Genomic DNA, 23,201 nt, shown 5'->3' on the forward strand with positions numbered 1-23,201 from the left:
TCAATAAATGCTGCATGTTTTAAAAGTCATTGCTGCAGCTGAAAATGATAGTGTTTCGCTCCCTTTTAATACTGATGTTGGGTGTGGTCCCTTAAAGTAGTTATGAATAATGCCTATTGGTATTTTGCCATAGTTCAGTAGATTCTGTGTAAAAAGCTGTTGCTTCTGCTTAACTTGCAGAAATGTTTAAATTTAAAATAGGTTGTTAGTGGAATCGTAATTGTTAAACTGCATTTTACCTTAAATGTTAACAGTCTCAAATCAAATGGATTTTATAGTAAATGAAAGAAAGAGAGTTAATATAAAGACTTACTCATTGATACATCTCACTTAATACAGAATCCTTTTTAGAAAGCATTTTTAAAAGAACCTAAAAAGTATGGCCAAATGGTATTAAAATAAGTATATCACTTTATTGTACATATCACTATTATATGTATAGAAGACATGGATGTCTAGGGCAAGTTGCTTAACGTCTCTTCAGTAAAATGATTGTCTCTAACTCAGGGTTATAATGAGGATTACATGAATTAATGCTTGTAACTCACTTAGGAGATGTGAGTACTCAATAGCTGTTAGCCATTACTTTATTATTATATATTTATGTTTTTATACATACAAATAAAACATATGTAAATTTTATTTATATATATTTAAATCACCTAGTTTTGTCATAGTTGAGTGGTATATTTAAACAACAATGGGGATATTAGATTTTATGTAGAAAAGACTATTGCTGGTTCTTATGCAGTAGCTATTTGAGAGAGTAAATAAACAGATGAGTCCTTTTGAAGTTACTAAATTTAGATATAATCTTTAAATGTAAAATTTCAGAATAAAATAGGGTATTTTCTAAACTGTGATATTGGGATTAAAAGGAATTTTTACAGATTGTGGAGATCGAGAGTGTTACTTATTCCTTGGCCAAGGGTCCTGTCTTACTCAGGAGTGGCTGGAGTTGGCTTTACCAGCTGTTGACTGTCGATAAGATAAGTGCATAGTGCCCACTAGCCTGCGTACCAGGGGCCAGGCCAGTACCTGTTACACCTCTTTGCTCCTCGTTTATCTTATAAAGAAAGTGAAAATCCAATTTACTAAACTTCTGCAAGTGATCAGTACGTGTAGAAAAAACATGTCATTTTTTCCCAAGAATGTTTTGTGGTGAAGGCATTACAAGTATTGTACGTAAATACTTCACTTTTATGGTCTGGATTTATTCCTAATAAAAACATAAGAAATGCCCTTTTTTTGGAAGGACTTAAAAATGTCGATGGGCCTGATTCAGCTGCCTATTCTTACAGGTATTTCTTCTGTGGGTCTCCTCCTCTTTATTTCCACTCTAGTTGTCCATGTTCTTGTTCTGATTCACATTTACCCGGAACAACCTGACTGCTCTTACCTGTAGTCTTTGCCCTTTTCTCCCCCAGCCTGTGGAGACCGTTGTCTTAACAGTCTTCCTAAAGGTCATCCTTCTATTCAAAAACCTCTGTGTAATTTATTGCTACAGTAATAACAGATTCCTCTGCTCGTCCTGGAAGGTCCCCTTCAGAAAGACCATGGCTTCCCCCAGCGCACGTGCATGCACACACTCACTTTTCATGTTTCAAACCTAATATCCCTCTGCTTTCAGTTTGAGACTTTAGACAACTGAACTGAGTTTTCTAAACTCTTCAGTTTGACAAATCCTCCCAGTTACTGGGGCTTGATTTCTAACACAGATTCTTGCACAGTTTCTTCATGTGTAATGGCTCACTATGCTAAAGCTGATAAGAATCAAGCGTCTCTTCTTTATATTACAGTGATTTTGTAGAGTCTCATCTCACATAATATAACTTGAGCTTGTTAAAAGCAAGGACTATACCCTATTATTTTTATCCATCTTATAGCCCATCTAAGACAGATCTGACTATAAAACTTGCCACCATTCATCACAAGTATTGATTTTGCTGAGTATTATCTACATATTTAATTAGACAAGTCAAGATTGGACCTATGTCAAAATTAAATGATACCATTTTGCTAGCTTTCAGATATTTTTTATTTTAAATCTTTTAGCGAATTTCAGGCTTAATGGAGATTAAGAGAAGGCAAAGCTTGGGAGGGAAGATGTTGGAAGTCCTTTTCATTGACCTTTAAATAAATCTAAAGCTGTCATCAGAGCAAACTTGATTTAAAATTGGTCGTGGTACAGTTAGGTCAGGAGAGAATATGGACTCACATTCTCTCCCTTATCCTAACCCTTTGCCTCCTGTTTCTCTTTTCTAAAATCTGCAAGATGCTACAAAGAAGTAAAATTTAACTTTAAAAAAAGTATAGATCCCTTACTAATAAAAATTAACTCCATGGTTTTGACAACTAACAGTTGCAATATATGTGGTATTTATAGCTTTTTCTTTTTCCTACAGAAAACCATAGGCAAAATTGCAACATGTTTGGAATTACGAAGTGCAGCTTTACAGGTAAACACAGGTTTTTTTCCTGCTTTCTGATATAAGAAAAAATCATGAACTATTCTAATAAACTTTAAGCATTAATGCTAAAAGCAGTATTGTCTCAGAAGAGATTTCTAGCAATAGGAATTCATGGGTTAAACTCCTATTAAAAGATTTAGTTCATATTTAATAAACTGTAGAGAGAAAAGATATAACGTCAGTTTTTTGTTATTTTTAGCCCAAATGTTCCAAAATATAAAAACAAACAAAAACCAGTTTGGGACTTTTTCTTTTTTTTTTTTTTTTTAAGATTTTATTTGTCAGAGAGCACAAGAGGGGGAGTGGCAGGCAAAGGGAGAAGCAGGCTGCCCCGCTGAGCAAGGAGCCCGATGCGGGACTCGATCCCAGGACCCTGGGATTATGACCTGAGCCGAAGGCAGACCTTAACCAACTGATCTACCCAGGCATCCCGGGACTTTTCATTTTCTACTTTGAAAGCATGAAATGGATTCATTTATTTTGTCCACTTTTTCAATATTTAGTTCTTGCCACTTAAAAGACATAGGGTATAGTGAAATCTTTGTAATAAAAAGGTGTAATATGCGTATTTTAAATTCAGTCCACACAGTCTCAAGAAGAATTTAAACTGGAGGACCTGAAGAAGCTAGAACCAAGTAAGTTTTATTTTATATTTTTAGTGGTATTCCTTTAGGAAACTACTTAATTCATTATAGATATTAAGATTATTTAGCATAGGTACTTATTCATTTCTGTTCCTACCTAGTCCTATGTGATTTTTTTTGTGCTTTTATAATTTCTGTAATATTTATAGTAATTATTATTCTGTTCACCATTATAGAATATGAAAAGTGGTTTGATTCCAGGTTCTATCTCATTCATATGTTTCAGCCTTTGTTTTAATCACTTTAATAAGACTATAATTACTTTGGTAAGCACTTACAGTAGAGTTTACTGGAGAGTATAAAGTTACAGTTATTGATGCCCGTTTATACTACATGTCCTTGGAAACTACAGTCTAGCTGTTTGTGATGCTCTACAAAAGGTTTCCTTGTTGTCCCCATTTTCCTGTCCCTTCTTGAAAGCTTTTTTGGAGTAAACATTTGCTTCAAATGTTTTGGTGGTTAGGATGTGCCAAATAAGATTTTCTTATTAGTTCACATGAATGTTCTCTTAGAGGAATGTTTTCTTATTGTTCATATGAATGTTCTCTTTGCAAAGTAGGCAAAGGCATGATTACTGAATACCACCAACGGTCCACCACATTTTTATCACCCCAGAAAGAAACCCTGTCTTGTTTAGCCCACACCTGCTTCCCCTACTCCTCAGTTCCTGGCCCTAGGCAGTCATTAATTCACTTTCTGTCTTGTGAATGTGCCTGTTCTGGACATTTTGTATAAATGGAATCATATCACATATGGTCCTTTGTGACTGATTATATATGTAAGATTATTTTAAGAAAAGCACATTGATGGCTTTTAAAAAAGATTAGCTGCAGTGAGGATGTCTGTTGTCTAGTGGTTTTAAAGATTATGTTTGATTTTTTTTTTTTTTTTTTTTAAATGATGATGATAATTAGGATTTGGGCTTTCTATTTAGTCACAGTTTTCCATTAGTTTTTGTTTGTTTTTCGGTGTGTTTCCAAATAAAATTTTAGAGTGTTACGGATTTCTCCTATTGCCTTGTAGGATCTTTCATTGATATTAATGGTTACCGTTACCATTAACCCAAACACTCCCATAAGTCCATTCAGCTGCAGTTTGCTGACTGCATGACCTTACAGCTTGTAAATGCCAGAACTGGGTTTTAGCCAGGATTCTAAGTGACCCCAAAGCCTATGCTCCTGCCCCTATATTCTCTTGTGATGCCTGTAATGGTGCAGTGTTGACATCAATCCTAAAGATCATGGGTTTCCAGTTCGAGCTCTTGAGGGATTACTGACCCACGTATTAGTGGCAGATTGGACTAAAATCCGCATTAGTCTTCCATTTCTTGCTTTTTTGTTTGCTTGTTTTTGTTTTTTTAAGATTAGGGGTGGGAATGGAAAGGAAAGGTAGTATTGGAATCTATTTTGTTATATTCTGAATTTATATAGTGCTTTTCATTTGGACCTCTCCCTTCATCGTACTTAGTTACCTTTTTAGGTGATTTTAATTTGCTATTGCCTTTTAAAGGAATATAAATGTGTATATTATATCTGAGGCTATGCTCTATAGTTTTGCATCTCTCCAAGCTAGGCACTTGTTAGGAGTTACTTTATCAGAATTAAACATTTTCTACAAATGGGTATTTGAATAGATTTCAGATTAAGTCAAGCTAGTTTCTGCCTCTTTTTATACTGTAAGGAAAGGAAAATTAATATGTGGGACTTGGTTTATTCTGCTAATGTAGGTTTTAAGGTTAAAAAAAAGTCTCTGGATAATCCTGTGTGAAACTAGTACAAGTAAGATTTTGAAAGTACTATTTATTTCATTTTCTGATGTTAATCCACCTTTCAGATGGGAAGAACTTACTCATTTTACCCACCGGAAAAATGAAACCAGTCAACCACAGAAGCAGAACACACTTTGTTGACAGTGTGTCTGTCATTTTCAGAGTGTGGCCTTCAGGAGGGTGGCAGGCCATGCTCTGTGAGAGTGGGCTGGGAGTGCTGAGTTTCTCCTGGCAGAGGTGCTCCATCAGATGTCAGCTGTGGGGTGAGCCACGTGGTCCCCAAACCATGATGGGCTCCGTGCTCATGATAATACCTTCCAGGAAATTACAAGCCAAACCAGTACCTGCCTCAGGGCCTTTGTTGTTGTTATAAAGATGTTATTTTTAAGTAATCTCTCCTCTCAACGTGGGGCTCGAACTCACAACCCCCGAGTTAAAGAGTCGCACGCTCCACCAACTGAGCCAGCCGGGCGCCCCTCTAGCCTGTTGTTTACACCTGGAAAGCCGTTGCGCCCATGCTGCTTCTGGACGCATCCTCTCATTCCAGGTTATGGCTCACTTGTCTTCCAGCAAGTTACTTTTCTGTCCACCTTAGCCGAAGTTGTCCCCCTGCTCCACTTACACGCTCTTCCTGACCCTGTCCTTTGTGATGCTAACCACAGTCTAACAGTACCTTGTTAATTTGTTGCTTTATTTACTGTCTGCTTTTCCTGACCAGAGCCTAAGATCCATAGATGAGAGCAAGAACCCTGTCTTGATCACTGCCATATCTTTAGCACCTAAAACAGGGACTGGAACACAGTGGGCACTTGGTGCCCATTTGTTGAGAGGAAGAAAGAGAAAGGAAAGATGAGGGTAAGAGCTGGAGGGCAAAGAGAATAAGAATGAACAAGAAGCTAGACACAAGTCTCAGACCTCTCACTGAACGACTCAATAAATCGAGTGCATATAATGGAAGTCTGAAAAACCCCTGTGACTCCTGTTGGAATAAGTCATAAAAGCGCAGCCTGCGCTCTGGGATTTCCCGCTTTGGGATGACAGCATACACACGCCGCAGCTCTTACCTCCAAACTACAGCACTCTGGAATGAGGCTGCGTAAGTTGAGTACAAAATCGTAGGAACTTTTTGGATTGCTCGGTTAATGCCATTACTTCACCTTCATGTAACTGCAGGTAGTTACTGAAGACCCATAACGCCAGATACGAAGCACTAAATTACATACTTCTAGTAACTCTGTAAGGTATCCATATTCATAGTAGCTCTCTAAATGTAGGCAGAGTTATAGAACGTCTTTTTTTTTTTAATTAAAGTTTTTGGTTTGTTTTTTTTTTTAAAGATTCCATTTATTTGTCAGAGAGAGAGAGAAAGAGCACAAGCAGGGGAAGTGGCAGAGGGGGAAGCAGGCTCCCCACTGAGCAAGGAGCCCAATACGGGACTCTGTCCCAGGACCCTGTCCCAGGACCTTGGGATCATGACCTGAGCCGAAGGCAGCCGCTTAACTAACTGAGCCCCCAGGCATCCCTAGAACATCTCTCTTAAAGTTTACATGCCAGAATGTAATTATGGACCATACCCTAATGCAGAAGGTGGTGGGTGCCATGTTATCTGAAGACTTCTCTTGAGGGTAAATCCCTCTTTGTGTATTTGTCCATGTATGTATGTAGATATATGTGTGTAATAAACTATCGGCATATGGAAATTGTAACCAGTTTTATCTAATTTTGCCAGTTTTATGGGGTTGAGGAGAAACCTAATAAGGACATAGACCAAAATAATCTCATGTACCTCTAATTGGTTATCCTTGGACCAGTCTTGTAATTGAAGTACTCCAGGAAGGAGATCTATTCTTTCTCTGCTGCCCTATGTCTCACCTAGGACCTTGTACATACAACTGTTTTGGAGTTTATTTTCTGTGAGGGCTCTGAGATTCTGGAACTTAGTTTCCTTGGAGATCTTACAAAGTACTGGTATCTGGAGTATACTATGGATATTTTCATTTTGCTAAGACCTTCAATGGACAAATGCGTCGTGGCTCTGAATGATGATAAGATTGGGAGTTTTTTTAAGTATTAATATGCATAGTAAAATTGATTAAAAATCAGTCATTTCTAATAAAATTTTTTTTGATTCATGGAAGAATTTGTGTCTTTCTTTCTGTTTTTATTCTAGTCCTAAAGAATATTCTTACATATAATAAGGAATTCCCATTTGACGTTCAGCCTGTCCCCTTAAGGTAAAATAATTAAGCACCAATATTTGTCTTCTTATTTTATTGTCTTATTTTTTACCTAGCTTTCGGATATATCTGCATTTTTTATATCAGTATTGATATCTTTAATATCAGTAGGTCAACATTTTTGTGTCAACATTTTTTGTATCCACATCTTACCTGGGAAATGGGTGGCTATAATGCCTCTCTAGGGTGGTTAGTTTTGTAGCTCACTATTTTGTTTGCCATTTTGCATGTAGAAGAATTTTAGCACCTGGTGAAGAAGAGAATTTGGAATTTGAAGAAGATGAAGAAGAGGGTGGTGCTGGAGCAGGGTCTCCTGATTCCTTTCCTGCTAGAGTTCCCGGTGAGTATCGCTGATTTCAAAACAGGCATAGCTTAATCCAAGGTTAGGGTGTTTAGAACTTATTTTGGTACTTGCCAATCTTAAGCAAATTTTCATAGCCATGGTCTGAAGGTATCTTACTATCTGTGTTGGGTGTACAAGGCCACCCTGAAGTTCAGTGATTTGCTAGGAAGACTCAACAGACTCAGCATATATTTGTATTCACAGCTATGATTTATTGCAATGAGCAAAGACAAGAACAAAGTCAGCAGAGGGAAAAGGTGCACAAGTGAACGAAGTCTGGAGGAAACCAGATGCAGGCTTCTTTTTTTTTTAGATTTTATTTAAATTCAAGTTCATTAACATAGAGCGTATTGTTAGTTTCAGGGGTAGAATTTAGTGGTTCATCAGTTGCATATAACACCCAGTGCTCATTACAGGCGCCCCCCCTTAATGCCCATCACCCAGTTACCACATGAGGTGCAAGCTTCTGAGAGTCCCCTCCCAGTGGAGTCACATAGGTTGTACTACATGTAAAATGTGTCCGTGGGAAGCTGTTAGAGACTCCGTGCCCAGCGCTGTTCTTAGGGGCTGATCACATCGGCACCCTCTGCTTAGCACTGGCCAGAGTTCCAGACTCCCGGAAGGAAAGCACATATTCAGCATAAACCATATTGTTTGCACAGTTTACAGATAGTGACCATCCTTATTGGGGGATGGTGGGAACATGCCCGAAATCCAAGTTCCCAGGCTCTAGCCCAGGGGTGGCCTTGCCAGCAGGCCTTCCTGACAATAACAGTCTCAGGCCTGCTATGGTAACTCTTTTCTGTAGACTATTGTAAGCACTTCTTTAATTAATCAAATGTAGTCATTAAGACTGGGTCCAAGGGGAATGGGTACTGAACAAATGCTCTTTTTTCCCCATCTTGTTTTAGGAAAGGAAATAATGTCTGGCAAACCGTTTTTATTTGCAGAAGATTTGCAGAAAGGATCTTCCCTTTCTGCAAATGACCTAGGCAGGCACCCTGGATAAGTCTCTTGCCTCTCCCAACCACTGGTTTGCTCTGTTCTGTTCTTATACAGTGCATAGTTTTCATTTCTGGTAAACTAGTTCACTTTAGGTATGATAGCGGTGTGCTGTAAGATTATCATGCATTTTGAAATAGACCCTAGAAGCTTTACAGTAGAGCTAAATACAATTTGTGTGTCATCCAGATAGCTTTCTTGGTAATAAAAGCATAGTAATATCGGGGCACCTGGGTGGCTCAGTCGGTTAAGCAGCTGCCTTCGGCTCAGGTCATGGTCCCGGGGTCCTGGGATTGAGCTCCTCCTCTGGCTCCCTGCTCAGTGGGGAGTCTGCCTCTCCCTCTCCTCTTCCCCCCCACCTCCCCAGCTCATTCTCTCTCTCAAATAAATAAAATCTTTTTAAAAAAATTTGTAGTTATACTTACTGAAATCATTGAAATAGGAAGATGACATTTGACATTTAATTGTAAAGCAGGAAAACATTTCTTTTTCTTATATCTTTTCTTTTTCCTGAAGAATCCTGAATCACTGAATTCAAGATTTCAGTGATGCCTAGGCAGTGTCTGCATTTTGGTGGCTAAAGTGTTCTAAGAATTGTGACTTTTTATTTGTCACCTTTGTTCTTATATAATTTATTGAGTTGTAGGTTTGTTGTGACTTTTTTAAAGTCACATTTACTGAAGTATCATTTACATGTATAAAATTAATGCTTTTTAAAAAGTGTGTAGTTTGTAAGTTTTGACAAATGCATACAGTTGTGTAAACACTACCACTATAAGGCTGATGAAGAATGGTATCGTATGTGATATGGTATGACTCAGAGTAGTTTTTTTTCCCACTTAAAATTAAAAATGACTTTCATCCAACCTTTCTTGAAGAAAAAAGACAAAAAAGCTTTCTTAACTACTTTCTTCTTTTCAAAACTTTAAATACTCATAAGGCAAACATAATTGTTAAATAATTTGCTTAAGTCAAATTGAGATTTAATTTGTCTAAAGGTAGGCTTAGGGGGGCGCCTGGGTGCCTTAGTAAGTTAAGTGTTTGACTTCAGCTCAGGTCATGGTCTCAGGGTCCTGGGACCGAGCCCCACTTGGTGGGGAGTCTTCTTCCCCTCTCCCATTCTGCCCTTCCCCCCCCCCCCCCACTCGTCTCCTCTGCCTCTGTCTCCCTGTCTCTCAAATAAATAAAATCTTTAAAAATAATAAAGGTGGGCTTGGTAGATTTCACTTAAATAAAGGATATAAATATACAACCTGTTATTTATGTCCAGAAAATTTAGACAGCGTTGAATAGTAAAGCTACTAAAATCATAAACAAAGCAATATGAATTTGAAAATAGCCCAAGACACAATTTTTCAAGATTTTAAAAAACATTTTCTTATTGAATGACATGATCAAGCTCAAATATAGGCTTAGCCATTTCAAAATTATTATACGAGTATGTTGATTTATCTCTATATAGGCTTAAATATGTGTACACGTTTATTTTTGAAACTAAAAATAATGTAATTTATCTTTTAAAGTGGAAACAGTTTTAATATTCACTTGGGAAAAACATCTTTCATAAAAGGAGAATCTGCCATTGGCTTTGAAAGTTAGATAAGCAACCCTCCTCCCCCCCCTTTTTTTTTAAGAGAAAGAGCACTTGCGGGTCGGGGGGGGAGTAGATCTTAAGCAGGCTCCGCGCATGCCGAAATCAGGAGTCAGATGTTTAACCAACTGAGCCACCCAGATGCCCCAGAGGTCCCCTTTGACTGTCAAAAAAAAAGCCATAATCAAAGTGAAAAAGACACATAAGGAGCTGATGTCCTTAATATATAAGAAATCTTTAAGCTGTGACAACAAAGGCCACAAGCACATTAGAAAATTGGGCAAAGGACATGGACAGTTTACTCACACAAATATGTACAAGTGGCCCTTAAACATGTGAAAAGATGTAACATAATAGACATACAAATTAAAACTGTTGCTGAGGCTGCAGGGAACATGCTCATTCATTGCTGGCAAGAGAACAAACGGTACAGTCCCTCTGGAGGGGAATTCATCAATATCTAACAATAACAAAATTAGACATTTTTTCTTAGGCCCAGCAGTCCATCTCACTTCTAGGAATTTATTCTGAAGATACATCTCCAATAAAATTTTTTTTAAAAAAATCAAAAACTGGCATATAGCCGGTTATTTATCGTGGTATTATTTGTAATAGTAAAATATTAGAAACAGCCTGAATGCCATACATAGATTGGCTGAGTAAACTATGATACACAGAATACTACAGATCACAATAAGGAAAATCCCCATGAACTAATGAGTGATTTTTGGAATATATTGTTACAAGTACATCAAGGTGATTCACCTTAAGAAATTGAGAAAAATCTCAGTCTTCTCAATAGATGCAGAAAATGTTTTAAATTAAATTCTAGGGGCACCTAGAAACATCATTCGGTTAAGCATCTGCCTTCGGCCCAGGTCATGATCTCAGGGTCCTGGGATCAAGCCCCACATCAGGCTCCCTGCTCAGCGTGAAGTCTCCCTCTGCCCTTCCCTGCCACTCATGCTTGCTCGCTCGCTCTCATATAAATAAATACAATTAAATTTTAAATAATTAAATTCTAAATCTGTTTTTGAGTTTAAAAAAATTCTAGCAGACTGGGTGGCTCAGGCAGCTAAGCGTCTGACTCTTGATTTCAGCTCTGGTCCTGATCTCAGGGTTGTGAGATGGAGCCCCAAGTCCAGCTCCGTGCTCAGTGGGGAATTTGCTGGAGATTTTCTCCCTCTGCCCCTCCCTCCCTCCTAAAATAATAAATAAATAAACCTTTAAAAAAATTTCTAGCAGACTGAGAACAGAACACGTCTGCAGGTGTTCTCTAAGGGACACTTAGAGCCAAAATCATACTTGTAAAAATTGAAGCTTTCCTTTTCAGATCAAGAACAAGGCAAGACCAAGAGTGCCTACTATTACCTTTTTATTAACATTGTCTGGAAGTGCTAGCCAGTACGCTAGGACAAGAAAAATAAAAGATAAACATTAGGAGAAGAAAATCCCCTCCCTTTATCTGCAGGTGTTATGAATATATATATAGTACATATAAAAGAATCAACAGATGAGTAATTAGGATTAATAAGAGAGTTTAGTATGCATGGTTCCTTGAAAGAATCAGTTCTTAAGTACAGATTTTTTTTTAATCTATAAACAAGCAATAGTTGCTTAGAAAATAAATATTATAACATTTATTATAATATAGAATATCAAATACCTAGTAATAAATCCAACAGAAGAAGTGTAAGACCTTTGTGAAGAAAATAATAAAACTATCAAGAGAAATTAAGAAATCTTTAATAAATGGAAAGGTATATTTCAGTTCATGGGTTGGACGAAGCAGTTTGTAAAGATGTGACTATTTCTAAAGTTGACCTGAGCTTCACTGCAATTCAGTAGATTTGTTTTCAAGAACTTGACAGCTGTTTTTATAATTTACATGGAAGTGCAAGCGGCCAAAAGTAGTTGACTCTTGGAAAATAATGTTAAGAGGGGAGAATTTGTTTTACCAAATGTCACGGCTTTTTAGAAAATTAGAGTGATGAAGACACTAGAGTAGTGGTACAAGGACGGGAAAAGTCCTATGAGGCAGAATGGAAAGCCCAGAACAGCCCATGCTTGATTTGTGATCAGGGTGCACTGCAGAGCAAGGCGAGAAATGATGGTCTTGTAAATAAGAGTGCTGGGAGGTCTGGGTGGCACAGTCCGTTAAGCATCTGACTTGGTTTCGGCTCAGGCCCCAGTCTCAGGGACATGAGATCGAGCCCCGTGTCGGGCTCCCCACCCACTGGGATTCTCTCTGTCCTCTCCCTCTGCCCCCCCCTGCTTGTGCTTTCTTTCTCTCTCGCTCTCATCGTTTTTTCATTTGCATTTAATTGTACAATCACTTTGAATTAATTTTTGTCTTTGGTGTGCAAACGGAAAAACGATAAGGCTCTTAGGAGAAAACACCTTCATGATCTTGGAGTGGGGAAAGATGCTTGAATAGGACACAGAAAGTGGTGACTGTAAAGGAATTTAGAGATTAAGAAATAGGAATATATTAACATTGAGAATTTACCATCATCAGAAGACACCATTAACAGAGAAGGGCTTAACACGTAAAACTAATCTGTGGTGTTAGAAGTCCCGAACGGTTGTTATCTCTCGGGGGAGAAAATGACTTGGGTCTGCTGGGGACACAGGAGGGCTCCTAGTATGCCGGCAATGTCTTTCCTGAATCTGGTGGTGGTTACACAGGCATGTTCACTTTGTGAAAATTCATCAAGCTGTACTTAGAATTTGTACATGATTTATATATTTTTTAATATGTTATCCTTCAATGTAAAGTTTCTTTTTAAAGGTAAGCCACTGAGAAGCTAGTTACAAACACATATCCAACAAAAGCTCATATCAAACTATTAGAGAATTCCTACAAATAAGAAAAAGATGAACATTCTGATAAAAGATGTGCAAAATAATTGAATAGATACTTCAGAAAAGAGGAAATCCAAATGCTCATTCTAAAATGAAAAGGGGCTCAACCTTAGTCAGTCATGGAGAAACACACATGAAAACTGGATCAACTTTTTTTTTTTAAAGATTTTATTTATTTATTTGAGAGAGCATGAGAGGGGAGACAGTCAGAGGGTGAAGCGGACTCCCCGCTGAGCAGGGAGCCCAATGTGGGACTCGATCCCAGGACTCCAGGATCATGACCTGAGCTGAAGGCAGTCGCTTAACCAACTGAGCCACCCAGGCGCCCCTGGATCAACATTTCTTTACACCTAAATTAGCTAAAAAAAGTCTGATGGCCTCCGTCAGCGTGGGGGAGGGGGGGGGGGGGGGGTGCAGTGGGAGCAGTGCTGGAAGGGGGCATCTGCATGAACACTTTGAACACAGATTATCTTCATGTGGTACACAGGAGGGCGATGCCCCATGTGACTTGGTGATCCCTCTCTCTCGCAAATGTGTGCTCACATGCACTAGAATATGTGTACAAGAATGTTACAGCAGCATTGTCCAAAAACTTGGAGCAGCTCATAATGCCTGTCAACAGAAGAATGGATGCATAAACTGTGCTATATGTTGATAAAACCCATGTACTATACACCAGTGCTATCTAGTCCTACAAATGAACAAATTATAGCTACTGGCAACAAGTCAGATAAATCTCAAGTTCAAAAGCAGGCAAAACATTATTAATACAGTGCTTTTTAGCAATTATTTTGGAAGCCAGCATAGTGGAGAGGGATTAGGAAGAACTTTGGGTGGTGATAGGAGGGAACCCCTGGGGTAATGTTTATCTTTTGACCTAAGCGATGGTTACATGGATGCTTGTTTTCCAGTTTTCATTAGGCTGTGCACTTGTTTTATTTGCCTTTCTAAATATTTGTTAGATTTCACAATAAAATCTTTTAAAAGAGACAGTGGCTGCAGTAAGAAAATGTGTTGAAATATGGCAAAATATCAAAGACCTATTTCATGTGAAAAAGTAATGTTATCATTTTACTTTCGAAATGGTATTGAATACTGCTTTGAGTGTTCCATTTTGGTTTTCTAACTTCTAACTTTTCATAAGCCAAAAGTTTTCTTTAACAAGTATCACCAGTTAAGACTCCTGAATCTTTTTTCTCTTTAAAGATTTTATGTATGTATTTGAGAGAGACAGAGATAGTGAAAGAGAACACAAATGGGGAGGAGAGGGAGAAGCAGGCTCCCCACTGAGCAGGGAGCCCAACGTCAGACTCAGTCTCAGGACCCTGAGATCGTGACCTGAGCTGAAGGCAGATGCTTAACCGACTGAGCCACCCAGGCGCCCCAAGACTCTTGAATTTCTCTAGTAATTTTCTTACCATAAAATTCATTCATTGTAAGTGTACAGTTCAGCGACTTTTGATCTGTACTGTTGTACATCTTACCAGTTTGATCTAATTTAAGGACCTTTCCATCACCCCCCAAAATCCCCTCAAGCCTGTTTGCAGCTAATCAAATGTTCTATTTTGAAGGTAGTAAGTTGATTCACATATTTCAGATACTTCATCATTAAAAGTAGGATAACACACTGTTGGACAGAAACATGAAAAATGTCAATCACAGTTCTTCATGAATGTTAGATACCTTAGTTTGAGATACTATATGCATATTAGATTAAAATCAACTTTGGTTCACATCTGTTCTCGGTAGATGATATGAAATAAACTGTACGGTTGATTTCTTGACGTCATTGTTTTGGTGTGGCTCTGGGTGGTTTTTCAGTTTTAAAAAAATTTAGCTGATACGTATGAGAGGTTTCAAATATGCAGGCACTCTTGCATATGCCATTCTCAACAGGATTAATTTCCGAGAGAAAAGATCAGACAGAATAGAATGCAGAAAGGGGTGGGAAATTAGATTATAAAATTATTTAATTAAATACATAAATATTCAATTGTAAGTTATTTCTTCCATTAATAACTAAAAGATTTGTTGATTAGGACACCTGGATGGCTCAGTCGGTTGGGCGTCTGCCTTCAGCTCAGGTCATGATCCCAGGGTCCTGGAATTGAGGCCCATGTCAGGCTTCTTGCTCAGCAGGGAGCCTGCTTCTCCCTCTGCCTGCCACTCCCCCCTGCTTGTGCGCACGCTCTCTCTCTGACAAATAAATAAAATCTTAAAAAGAAAAAAAAAAAAGATTTGTTGATTGATTCTGGTATTAAGCTTCTCAAACTTTGGGATAATATAAGAAAAGTTTAAGGGCGCCTGGGTGACTCAGTCATTAAGCGTCTGCCTTCGGCTCGGGTCATGATCCCAGGGTCCTGGGATCGAGCCCCGCATCAGGCTCCCTGCTCCTCAGGGATGCCTGCTTCTCCCTCTCCCACTCCCCCTGCTTGTGTTCCTGCTCTCGCTCTCTCTCTCTCTCTCTCTCAAATAAATAAATAAAATCTTTTAAAAAAAAGTTTAAAAAGCTCTTTGTCTTTTTCTACCACTTCATACAGAGATATGAAATATATCTTATGTAGTATGAGTAAATGTGAAACACATATATATGACATGAGTATATTAAGTATGCGGTAATTTGTAATTGGGCTTCCCGGAGTGAATTGAATCTTTAACAGATTTGACTGGTTTACGCTTTAGTGTTGAATATGAATTAAGGAAGTACAGGTGTATCTTGTGTCTTACTAAATATTTGTCCAAAAGAATCACATTGAGTGTTTGGAAGTTTTGGAAACTACAGCAATGCCTGGCGAGTTGCGAAGTCTGTTAAGTGCAAGGCTGTATCTTCTCTGTGCTGTTCCAGTATTTGCCCTGCAGTTGCTCCAGAGCTCACTTTTTGCCCTTCTCTCGTCAGGCACTTTACTACCCAGGCTGCCGTCGGAGCCAGGAATGACGTCACTCACCATCAGAATTGAGAAAATTGGCCTGAAGGATGCGGGGCAGTGCATCGATCCCTATATCACAGTTAGCGTAAAGGGTAAATAACTCTGCGTTTTCCCCTCTGGCGAACTGTGTAATGTTGATTCGCACTTGGAACACAGGGAGGTATGGGGGTGGGTCCTTGCACCTGTGACAGTTCATTTGCATTCGTCCTACAGTGAGGGAAAACCCCTGGGCAGCCGTCATCGTTCCTTCACTGAGTATTTCTGAGAAAGTTTCTAAAAATACTTAATTATTTATAACTGACATGCGCATTTGCTTTTGAGGGTTTTTTGGTAAATTTCTGTATTCTTAAAATCCCATCCAGGGTGCTGACTAGACATACACACTGTCTTCAACAGCATATACTTCCCGCCACCTTCTCAGGTGTGTGGGTTTTTTTGCCAAGCCCCACGCTCTCCTGTTCCCCCACGCTTCCCCTTCGGGTGCTCTGCTTCCTGCCGCGATGTCTTAGACACAGGGGAGCCCTGCAGGAGTGCGTGAGCATCGGGCCTCCAGTGAACCATCCTGAGACAGGAAGTAGGACACATCCATAAACATCCACACCCTGAGCCCAAGGCTGCATGAAAGAAGCGTTGTGTTTCTTATTAAGCATGGTCGTCTTCAGGATTTGTTTGTTTTCTCCTGTCCAGTGTGGCATACCATTTATTCCTTGAAAACAGCTTTTTGAGTCTTTGGTTTAGGATGGAATCCGCGCTCACGGAATTCTTTTGTTGGTGTCAAGCCTTTATATGGCACTTGATTTGTAAAGCACTCAGCAGTCTTTTAAAAATAATTATTGGGTGATTGAGGATGAGGTTGTCATACTATTATTCAGAAATCCCTGCCCCATCAATTTTCACCTACAGTTAATCTGCACTTTGAGGCAAACCAAAGAAACAGTGACTGAAATTGAACTTTTACCAATCATAGAAATAAATTCAGACACAGAGAAGAATTTTCACGTGGAGACCACGTGATCCACAGCGCTAATGCTGAAATACTTGACCTCTGATGTTATTGGTTCCCAAGTCCACGGTCTACTGGAAAGTCTTGATACCCTACATTATGTGATAGGCCATTTAAAACCGCATATCTCACGTGGGACAGTACACTGTAAAAAGTGAAGGATGATGTGCTAGGCGCTCTGTTACCTTTGCACACACTGAACTGAATAATCAAATGTACCAAATTGTTTTAAGTTCTCTAAGATAGGAGTCTGTTGAGTAATACATAAACACTACACATTAAATGAGTCCATGTTGAATTTGATTAAACTGGAAGATTCCTGGCTCCAGGAAATTAAAACCACACATCATACATAGTGTACCATCTGGTTGTTGTAAATCAGGTTACTTTATAGCAGATATGGTCAGAATTTAGGTAATATGTCTAAAGAATGACTCATTTAGAGAAAGGTTTCACTGGCAGCGTTCATGTCCACTGTATTGGCTCTGAGTGAAGTACAACAGGAGAATTCTGCTAATGTTTGACGAAAGGCCTTTCCACGCCCAGGCACTTGACTGAGGTAGGACATAGGGGTAGGGGCCCCCCTGTGTAATATCATTCATGTTCCAAATTTTTATTGCATACAGCAGTATAGTGGCATAAGGAAGACAAAAGTTCTTTTCCCCTCTTAACAAGAAGGATCAAACTTTGTTGTCTTCAAACTTGCTTTAGCATCCAGATGGCCTCCTGCCGTCTCTGTCCTCAGCTCCCCCCACACACCTCCGGAAACCAGCAGCTCCCTGCAAACCTGCTCCCACGGGGAGGGGAGTGTCTGTGTCTGAGACTCTCCTCTCAGCTTCTGCTAGGCCTCTTTAGGAAACCTAACCCTCTGTGGTTCGTTTGTAGTTCTGAGTCTGTGTGTTTGAAACGCTTTTTTTTCTCTCTAGATCTGAATGGCATAGATTTAACTCCTGTGCAAGATACTCCTGTGGCTTCAAGAAAAGAAGATACATATGTTCATTTTAATGTGGACATTGAGCTCCAGAAGCATGTTGAAAAATTAACCAAAGGTTGGTCTGTGATGGTAAACATTGGCTTCTTGTGGCTGGAGTTCTCGTCTTGTGTTTGTGTGCCCGCAACCTAGCGCAGTGGGCAGAAGCACGCACCACACAGTGTTCAGTGACTTGAATGAAATAGCGATTTTTTAAATGTGGGAATTAGGACTTGTATGATATAGTTGTGTAATAACAGTTCTGTAATAAAATGTTCTTTGATTATAAAATTTCATCATCTTGGACAACAAAACAGAATGAAGTTTTCCTCTTACTGAAGAGTGGAGGGGGCAGAGGCTCCCCAAGGCTCCCTGATGGTTAAGTCTCTAATAGTTGAAAGAACAAGTTGTTTTTCCAGCTGATTTTATTGGGCAGAAAGATACCATACCTCATACTTAGTTGGCAGGAGGTTGGGAAAGGACAAAAACACATTTTTAAAAAGGTGAAGTTACATTTCCAAGTTAGCCGGTTCCTGGTACGAAATGCTTTTCCATGTGTTCCGAGGGAGTGTCGGCGCTCCAGAACAAGACTTGGGGATCCCTCTATCACCTGAGGTTCAGTTGCAGTTTTTGGCATTTTCACTCTTTGCAAGAAGCTTGTACCTTTCGAACAATTGCCATATTCTCTAAAATATTTGACCTCTTACTTCGATCTGGTGCTGCTGTCGCCTCGGCCCCACCACTGGAAGACTCGTCTCGCGGGGCTTCCGTTGGGGCAGTGGCCGCGGGTGTGAGCCGCAGTAGCGCCTGGAAGCACATTAGATGCTGGTGCTCGGGGCCCCCGCCTCCCGGCAGACCTCCTGACTCAGAAACACGTTGGCCGGGCTCAGCAGTCTCTCAGGGGGCTTGCACATGGTTCTCATACACCCCAAAGCTTGAGAATCGCTATTAGAATACAGAGACAACGGGCTTAAGAAATAATGTTAAAGAAATTTCAATATGAAGTGTTAGGCTGTCTGCAAAAAAATATGAAAAAAAATTTTTTTTTTTTTTTTTTTTTTAAGTCCACTGCTTTGGGAAAGGTTTCTGATATGGGCTGACTTCTCTGTTGTAGTGCACTGTGTTCTGGAGGATTCGCGAGATGCTGAAAGTAGAACTAGATTCAGCATCTGTTCATTTTCTCGAGCTTTGACTTTACTATGTGCAGTATTACTATAGTCTGAATGGATACACGCTGACGAAGACGCTGTCTTCGTATTTACAAGAATTTCCGTTCATCTCCGTACAGCAGCCTCCTCGTACGTTCCATTCTTTCTTATAAATACCACGAAGGACAAAGCTGTGCATACCGTACCCAGGATGCAGGAAATAGATTATCTACTGATGATGCAGATGAATAATGAAACATTTTTTAAGTTCCTTAAAATGATGGTATTATACTTGAACTTTAGTATTGTTTGCAAATGTGACTTTATTTCACATTTATTCAGACCTGAGACACAGTCATGATGACAAGGAGATGGGCTTCACAGCTGCAGAGACGAAGAAATGTGTTCGGCTACCTTAGAAATCTGTGAGGGTTTTTAATAACAAATTGCTTCTGTTATTTCTGTGGGAGGGAGAAGAGAAGCTACCCTTTGGCAGATACGGAGGGTCATATCTTGGGGACTAATAATTGTAACCCTTGTGTGGGGGCAGGGAGTAGACGGTCAGTTGTGCCCGTCTGTCCCTCACCCACGTCCCACTCTCTCAAGCAATTGCTGTTTCTTTCCTCCTGTGACAGGAGGTGCTCCATTTGGATCCAGGCACCAGGATGGCACACACACTTCTGAACATTGTTTTGTTTTGTTTTTAAGATTTTATTTATTTGACAGAGAGAGACACAGCGAGAGAGGGACCATAAGCAGGGGGAGTGGGAGAGGGAGAAGCAGGCTCCCCGCTGAGCAGGGATCCCGATGTGGGGCTCGATCCTGGACCCTGGGATCATGACCTGAGCCGAAGGCAGACGCTCAACGACTGAGCCAGCCAGGCGCCCAGTTCTGAACATTGTTAAGGCTCTTGTCACTTGTGAGTCTTGTCCTCGGTTTAAAAAGTATTGGATGTGTGTTGTCCTTAAAAGCCAAGCAAGATCCAGCCCCACTTGGGTTCAGGCAGAACTAATAAGTAGCCAGTTAAGAGTGAGACCCCAACTTCCTTCCAACTAGTTTCCGTGCCGCCTTTAGAAATTAATGGTTCTTGGGGCACCTGGGTGGCTCAGTCGATTGTGTCTGACTCTTGATTTCAGCTCAGGTCATGATCTCAGGGTCGTGAGATCAAGCCCCGCGTTGGGCTCCGTGCTCAGCTGGAAATCTGCTTGAGATTCTCTCTCTCCCTCTGCCCCTCCCACTACTCGCACACATGTGTGCGCTCCCTCTCTCAAATAATTCTGTTGTAAGCTTCTTTCTGTGGGGAGAGCTTATCTTTTGGGCTTTGGGGAGATAAAAACATCTGAATTTTTCATTGCTGCTTGCTCTTTGGGGGAGGGGTGGACTAGGAATAGGCTTGCTCTTCTTTAGACCTTTGTCTTCCAAAACATGTGTAATTCCGGGAGAAACAAAACTGCTTTGAATACTATAAAAGGTCTTAGAAAACAGGTAATAGTTAAAAACTGAACCAGCACATGATTTATATTGTTTAAACTCCAACAAAACACCCAAAACAGTTGAATTTTTGAGCTTTTGTTTCAGGGGGAGGAGCAGAGCTGTGAGCCTGGATGTTCTGACGAACTCTTACAGGCCTCGGCCACTTGCTGAGTGTCTGTGGACCACGTTCATGCTTCACGAGCATCCTCTGTGTTCACTATGTGGCATTTAAGGCGTTCTCCCCGTGTGTGAACTACATACGTTCTCAAGTCAGCCCAGCTCAGGAAGTTCTGCTGTGCCGTGTAGGAGTGGAGGGTATGGAGAAATGTCACTGCGCTCAGATGAAGAGTTTGGGTGGCAGCTACAGTGCCGTCCTCAGAGAGACCGTTTGACAAAGGTTACCTTGTCAGGTTACGCCGGCTGCCACGTGCTCTGTGCTTCCGGTGATGGAGGAAACGATGGGCACGATGAAAGTCCGCCGTCTGTGGCTGATGTGGTTTGTTTTCATTCCATAGGTGCAGCTATCTTCTTCGAATTCAAACACTACAAGCCTAAAAAAAAGGTTCACCAGCACCAAGTGCTTTGCTTTCATGGAGATGGATGAAATTAAAGCCGGGCCGATTGTAATAGAACTGTAAGTGATGCGCGCACACGCTTCGAACCGTGTAATGCTGACTGGTGCTCCGTAGCGTGTGACTGTAGAACAGCTCAGTTATCCAAGTGTGTTAAACCATGACTTTTCTACTGTGCTTACAGATACAAGAAACCCACTGACTTTAAAAGAAAGAAATTGCAGTTATTGACCAAGAAACCACTTTATCTTCATCTACATCAGACTTTGCACAAGGAATGATCCTGACATGAGTCACCTGGAACGTCTGTGAATTCTCCCACCCAGTAGCAACCCTCCCGGCTCCGTGTAGCGCATCCCCCCGCCGCCAGGCAGGAGGCAGGCCTCGCGGGCGCCGGCAGGCCAGAGCGAGCCCGTGGGATTCACAGCCCAGCACGCCACTGACCTAGACGACTCCTTTGGATACGGGCTTATTGTAGTTTTGAAACATGTTTTTACTTTTATAGTATTTGTGCAATTCATAGTCTCTTTTCTAACTTACCACTATTCCTGCCCTGCTTCCTGGAACAACACTGCTGTGGGTAGGATGTGCTCGTCTTCAAAATTAATACAGCAATAAGAATGTGCTAGAGTTTACACATCCGTTCACTTTTGCTCCAATATGCTTTTTTGGTTTTTTGAGTTAATGCCAAACTCTGGGTTGATGGGGGTAGGAGAGTATGAAACTGTTCTGAGAGGAGGAATTGGACCGTTTATGCTGCCCAGGGAGGTCAGTCTGGAAAATTATAGGCTGCTCTTCCGAGGTGGCCTAAATTCACCCTGATCTCATAGTTTTCCTGTTTAGAAATCGTGTGCCTTGGCCAGATCAGTATCCCAGATGGGAGGGTTCCCAGGTTGTAGCTGTGGTTTTTCCAGATGACCAGATTGTTTTTCTGAAAGAGCACATTTGTAGTCCGTTGATTAGCTGCTCTTCTACATCACATTGTTATTCTTTCTGAGAGTGATTCTAGGGTTAATGATGGAACCATGTCAGAATAATGACAGATTTCTAGATGGCTTTGTAACGTCTTCTAAATCATGTAATCTAATTTGAGTCAGATGCTAATGAGATACTGCAGGAGTAACTGCTGTTTTTCTGACAACTGATTGTGAAACCTTAAAGCCTGCATACCTCTTAGAGTGGTGAGTATGCAAAATCTGGAGCTACTCTAGTTGTTTTTATATAGGTAGATAGGATTGCCATTTATTTCCTATGTAGGTATGTTGACTTTCATCTATATGGAAATATGCAGGTCATTAGCTTATTATAATTTGACTATTTACATTACTTTTGACTTAATGGGGCATAAATAAAACTTGCAGAGGACACACGAGGTGGGTATTCGATACACAGGACATTAACATTGGGGGCGGGCTCTCTGTGAGTTAGATGCAGACCCACACGTTTAACGTTCACTATGTTGAATGACCAATGCTAGCACGAGGGGGACGCAGCACCAGTACTTGGCCTGTTTTTAAACTGGTGTAATAACCCTAGTCCTACCGTTCAGTGTGTGCTATTTAAAATAAGTAGCCACAGTGAAGTGTTCTAGCCCTTGCCCTTCGAGAAAGCTGGTCTTTACTTCCGGTTGTCGGTTCTGTTTAAGATGGATGTTAAAAACTTGGAGCCTGAAAGAATTCTCAACCAAATTTAAGTCTTGTCTCCTGTCTTAATTAGATTAATTCCAAAAATGATTCAGTCCACAATAGCTCAAGGGGATGAAGAATTTGCCTTAATAAATTACCTTGTTGTTCACTCAACCCTTAGACTGAGTTGTCAGCCCCCGACTGTCAGCTCCTCAAGGGGCAAGAACCACATTTTCTCCAAGTCCTGTAAATGTTCTAAGGTGCTTGGCAGCGCTCTGTACCCTGTGGAGTACTCAGTACCTTCTGTTTGATGTTGCTGACGAGACCTAAAAAATAATCCCTTAAAGTACCTACTATTAAAATGTAGCGAAACTGATCCGTTGGTCTTTCTCTTTTCTCATAGACCATAAGACATGTATGTCAGTGATAATCTATATGAAGAAGCACCTGCTGTCGTTCACATAAGTATGGTTTGTATGAACTAGTGCTTTCAGCAGTATTAAAGCAGCGTGAGTGGAGTGCTGTGGATTAGCGTAGCTTTAATTCAGACCTGAGTGGGGTG

The 23,201-nt window shown here is 40.3% G+C and overlaps 1 protein-coding gene across 1 annotated transcript in view; it reads left to right on the plus strand.

Annotated features, from left to right (window-relative positions):
• AIDA (axin interactor, dorsalization associated) overlaps positions 1–23,015 on the plus strand; it is a 36,305-nt gene extending 13,290 nt beyond the window's left edge. Inside the window, 9 exon segments of the mRNA XM_021698394.1 lie at positions 2,406–2,459; positions 3,052–3,106; positions 7,054–7,117; positions 7,354–7,460; positions 15,818–15,940; positions 17,778–17,900; positions 20,958–20,995; positions 20,997–21,076; positions 21,199–23,015. Of these exon segments, the coding sequence (XP_021554069.1) occupies positions 2,406–2,459; positions 3,052–3,106; positions 7,054–7,117; positions 7,354–7,460; positions 15,818–15,940; positions 17,778–17,900; positions 20,958–20,995; positions 20,997–21,076; positions 21,199–21,295 (741 nt within the window). The 3' untranslated portion in view covers positions 21,296–23,015.
• Positions 23,016–23,201: the final 186 nt, after the last annotated feature.

This window comes from Neomonachus schauinslandi, chromosome 6, assembly GCF_002201575.2.
Source record: "Neomonachus schauinslandi chromosome 6, ASM220157v2, whole genome shotgun sequence".
Lineage (NCBI taxonomy): Eukaryota > Metazoa > Chordata > Mammalia > Carnivora > Phocidae > Neomonachus > Neomonachus schauinslandi.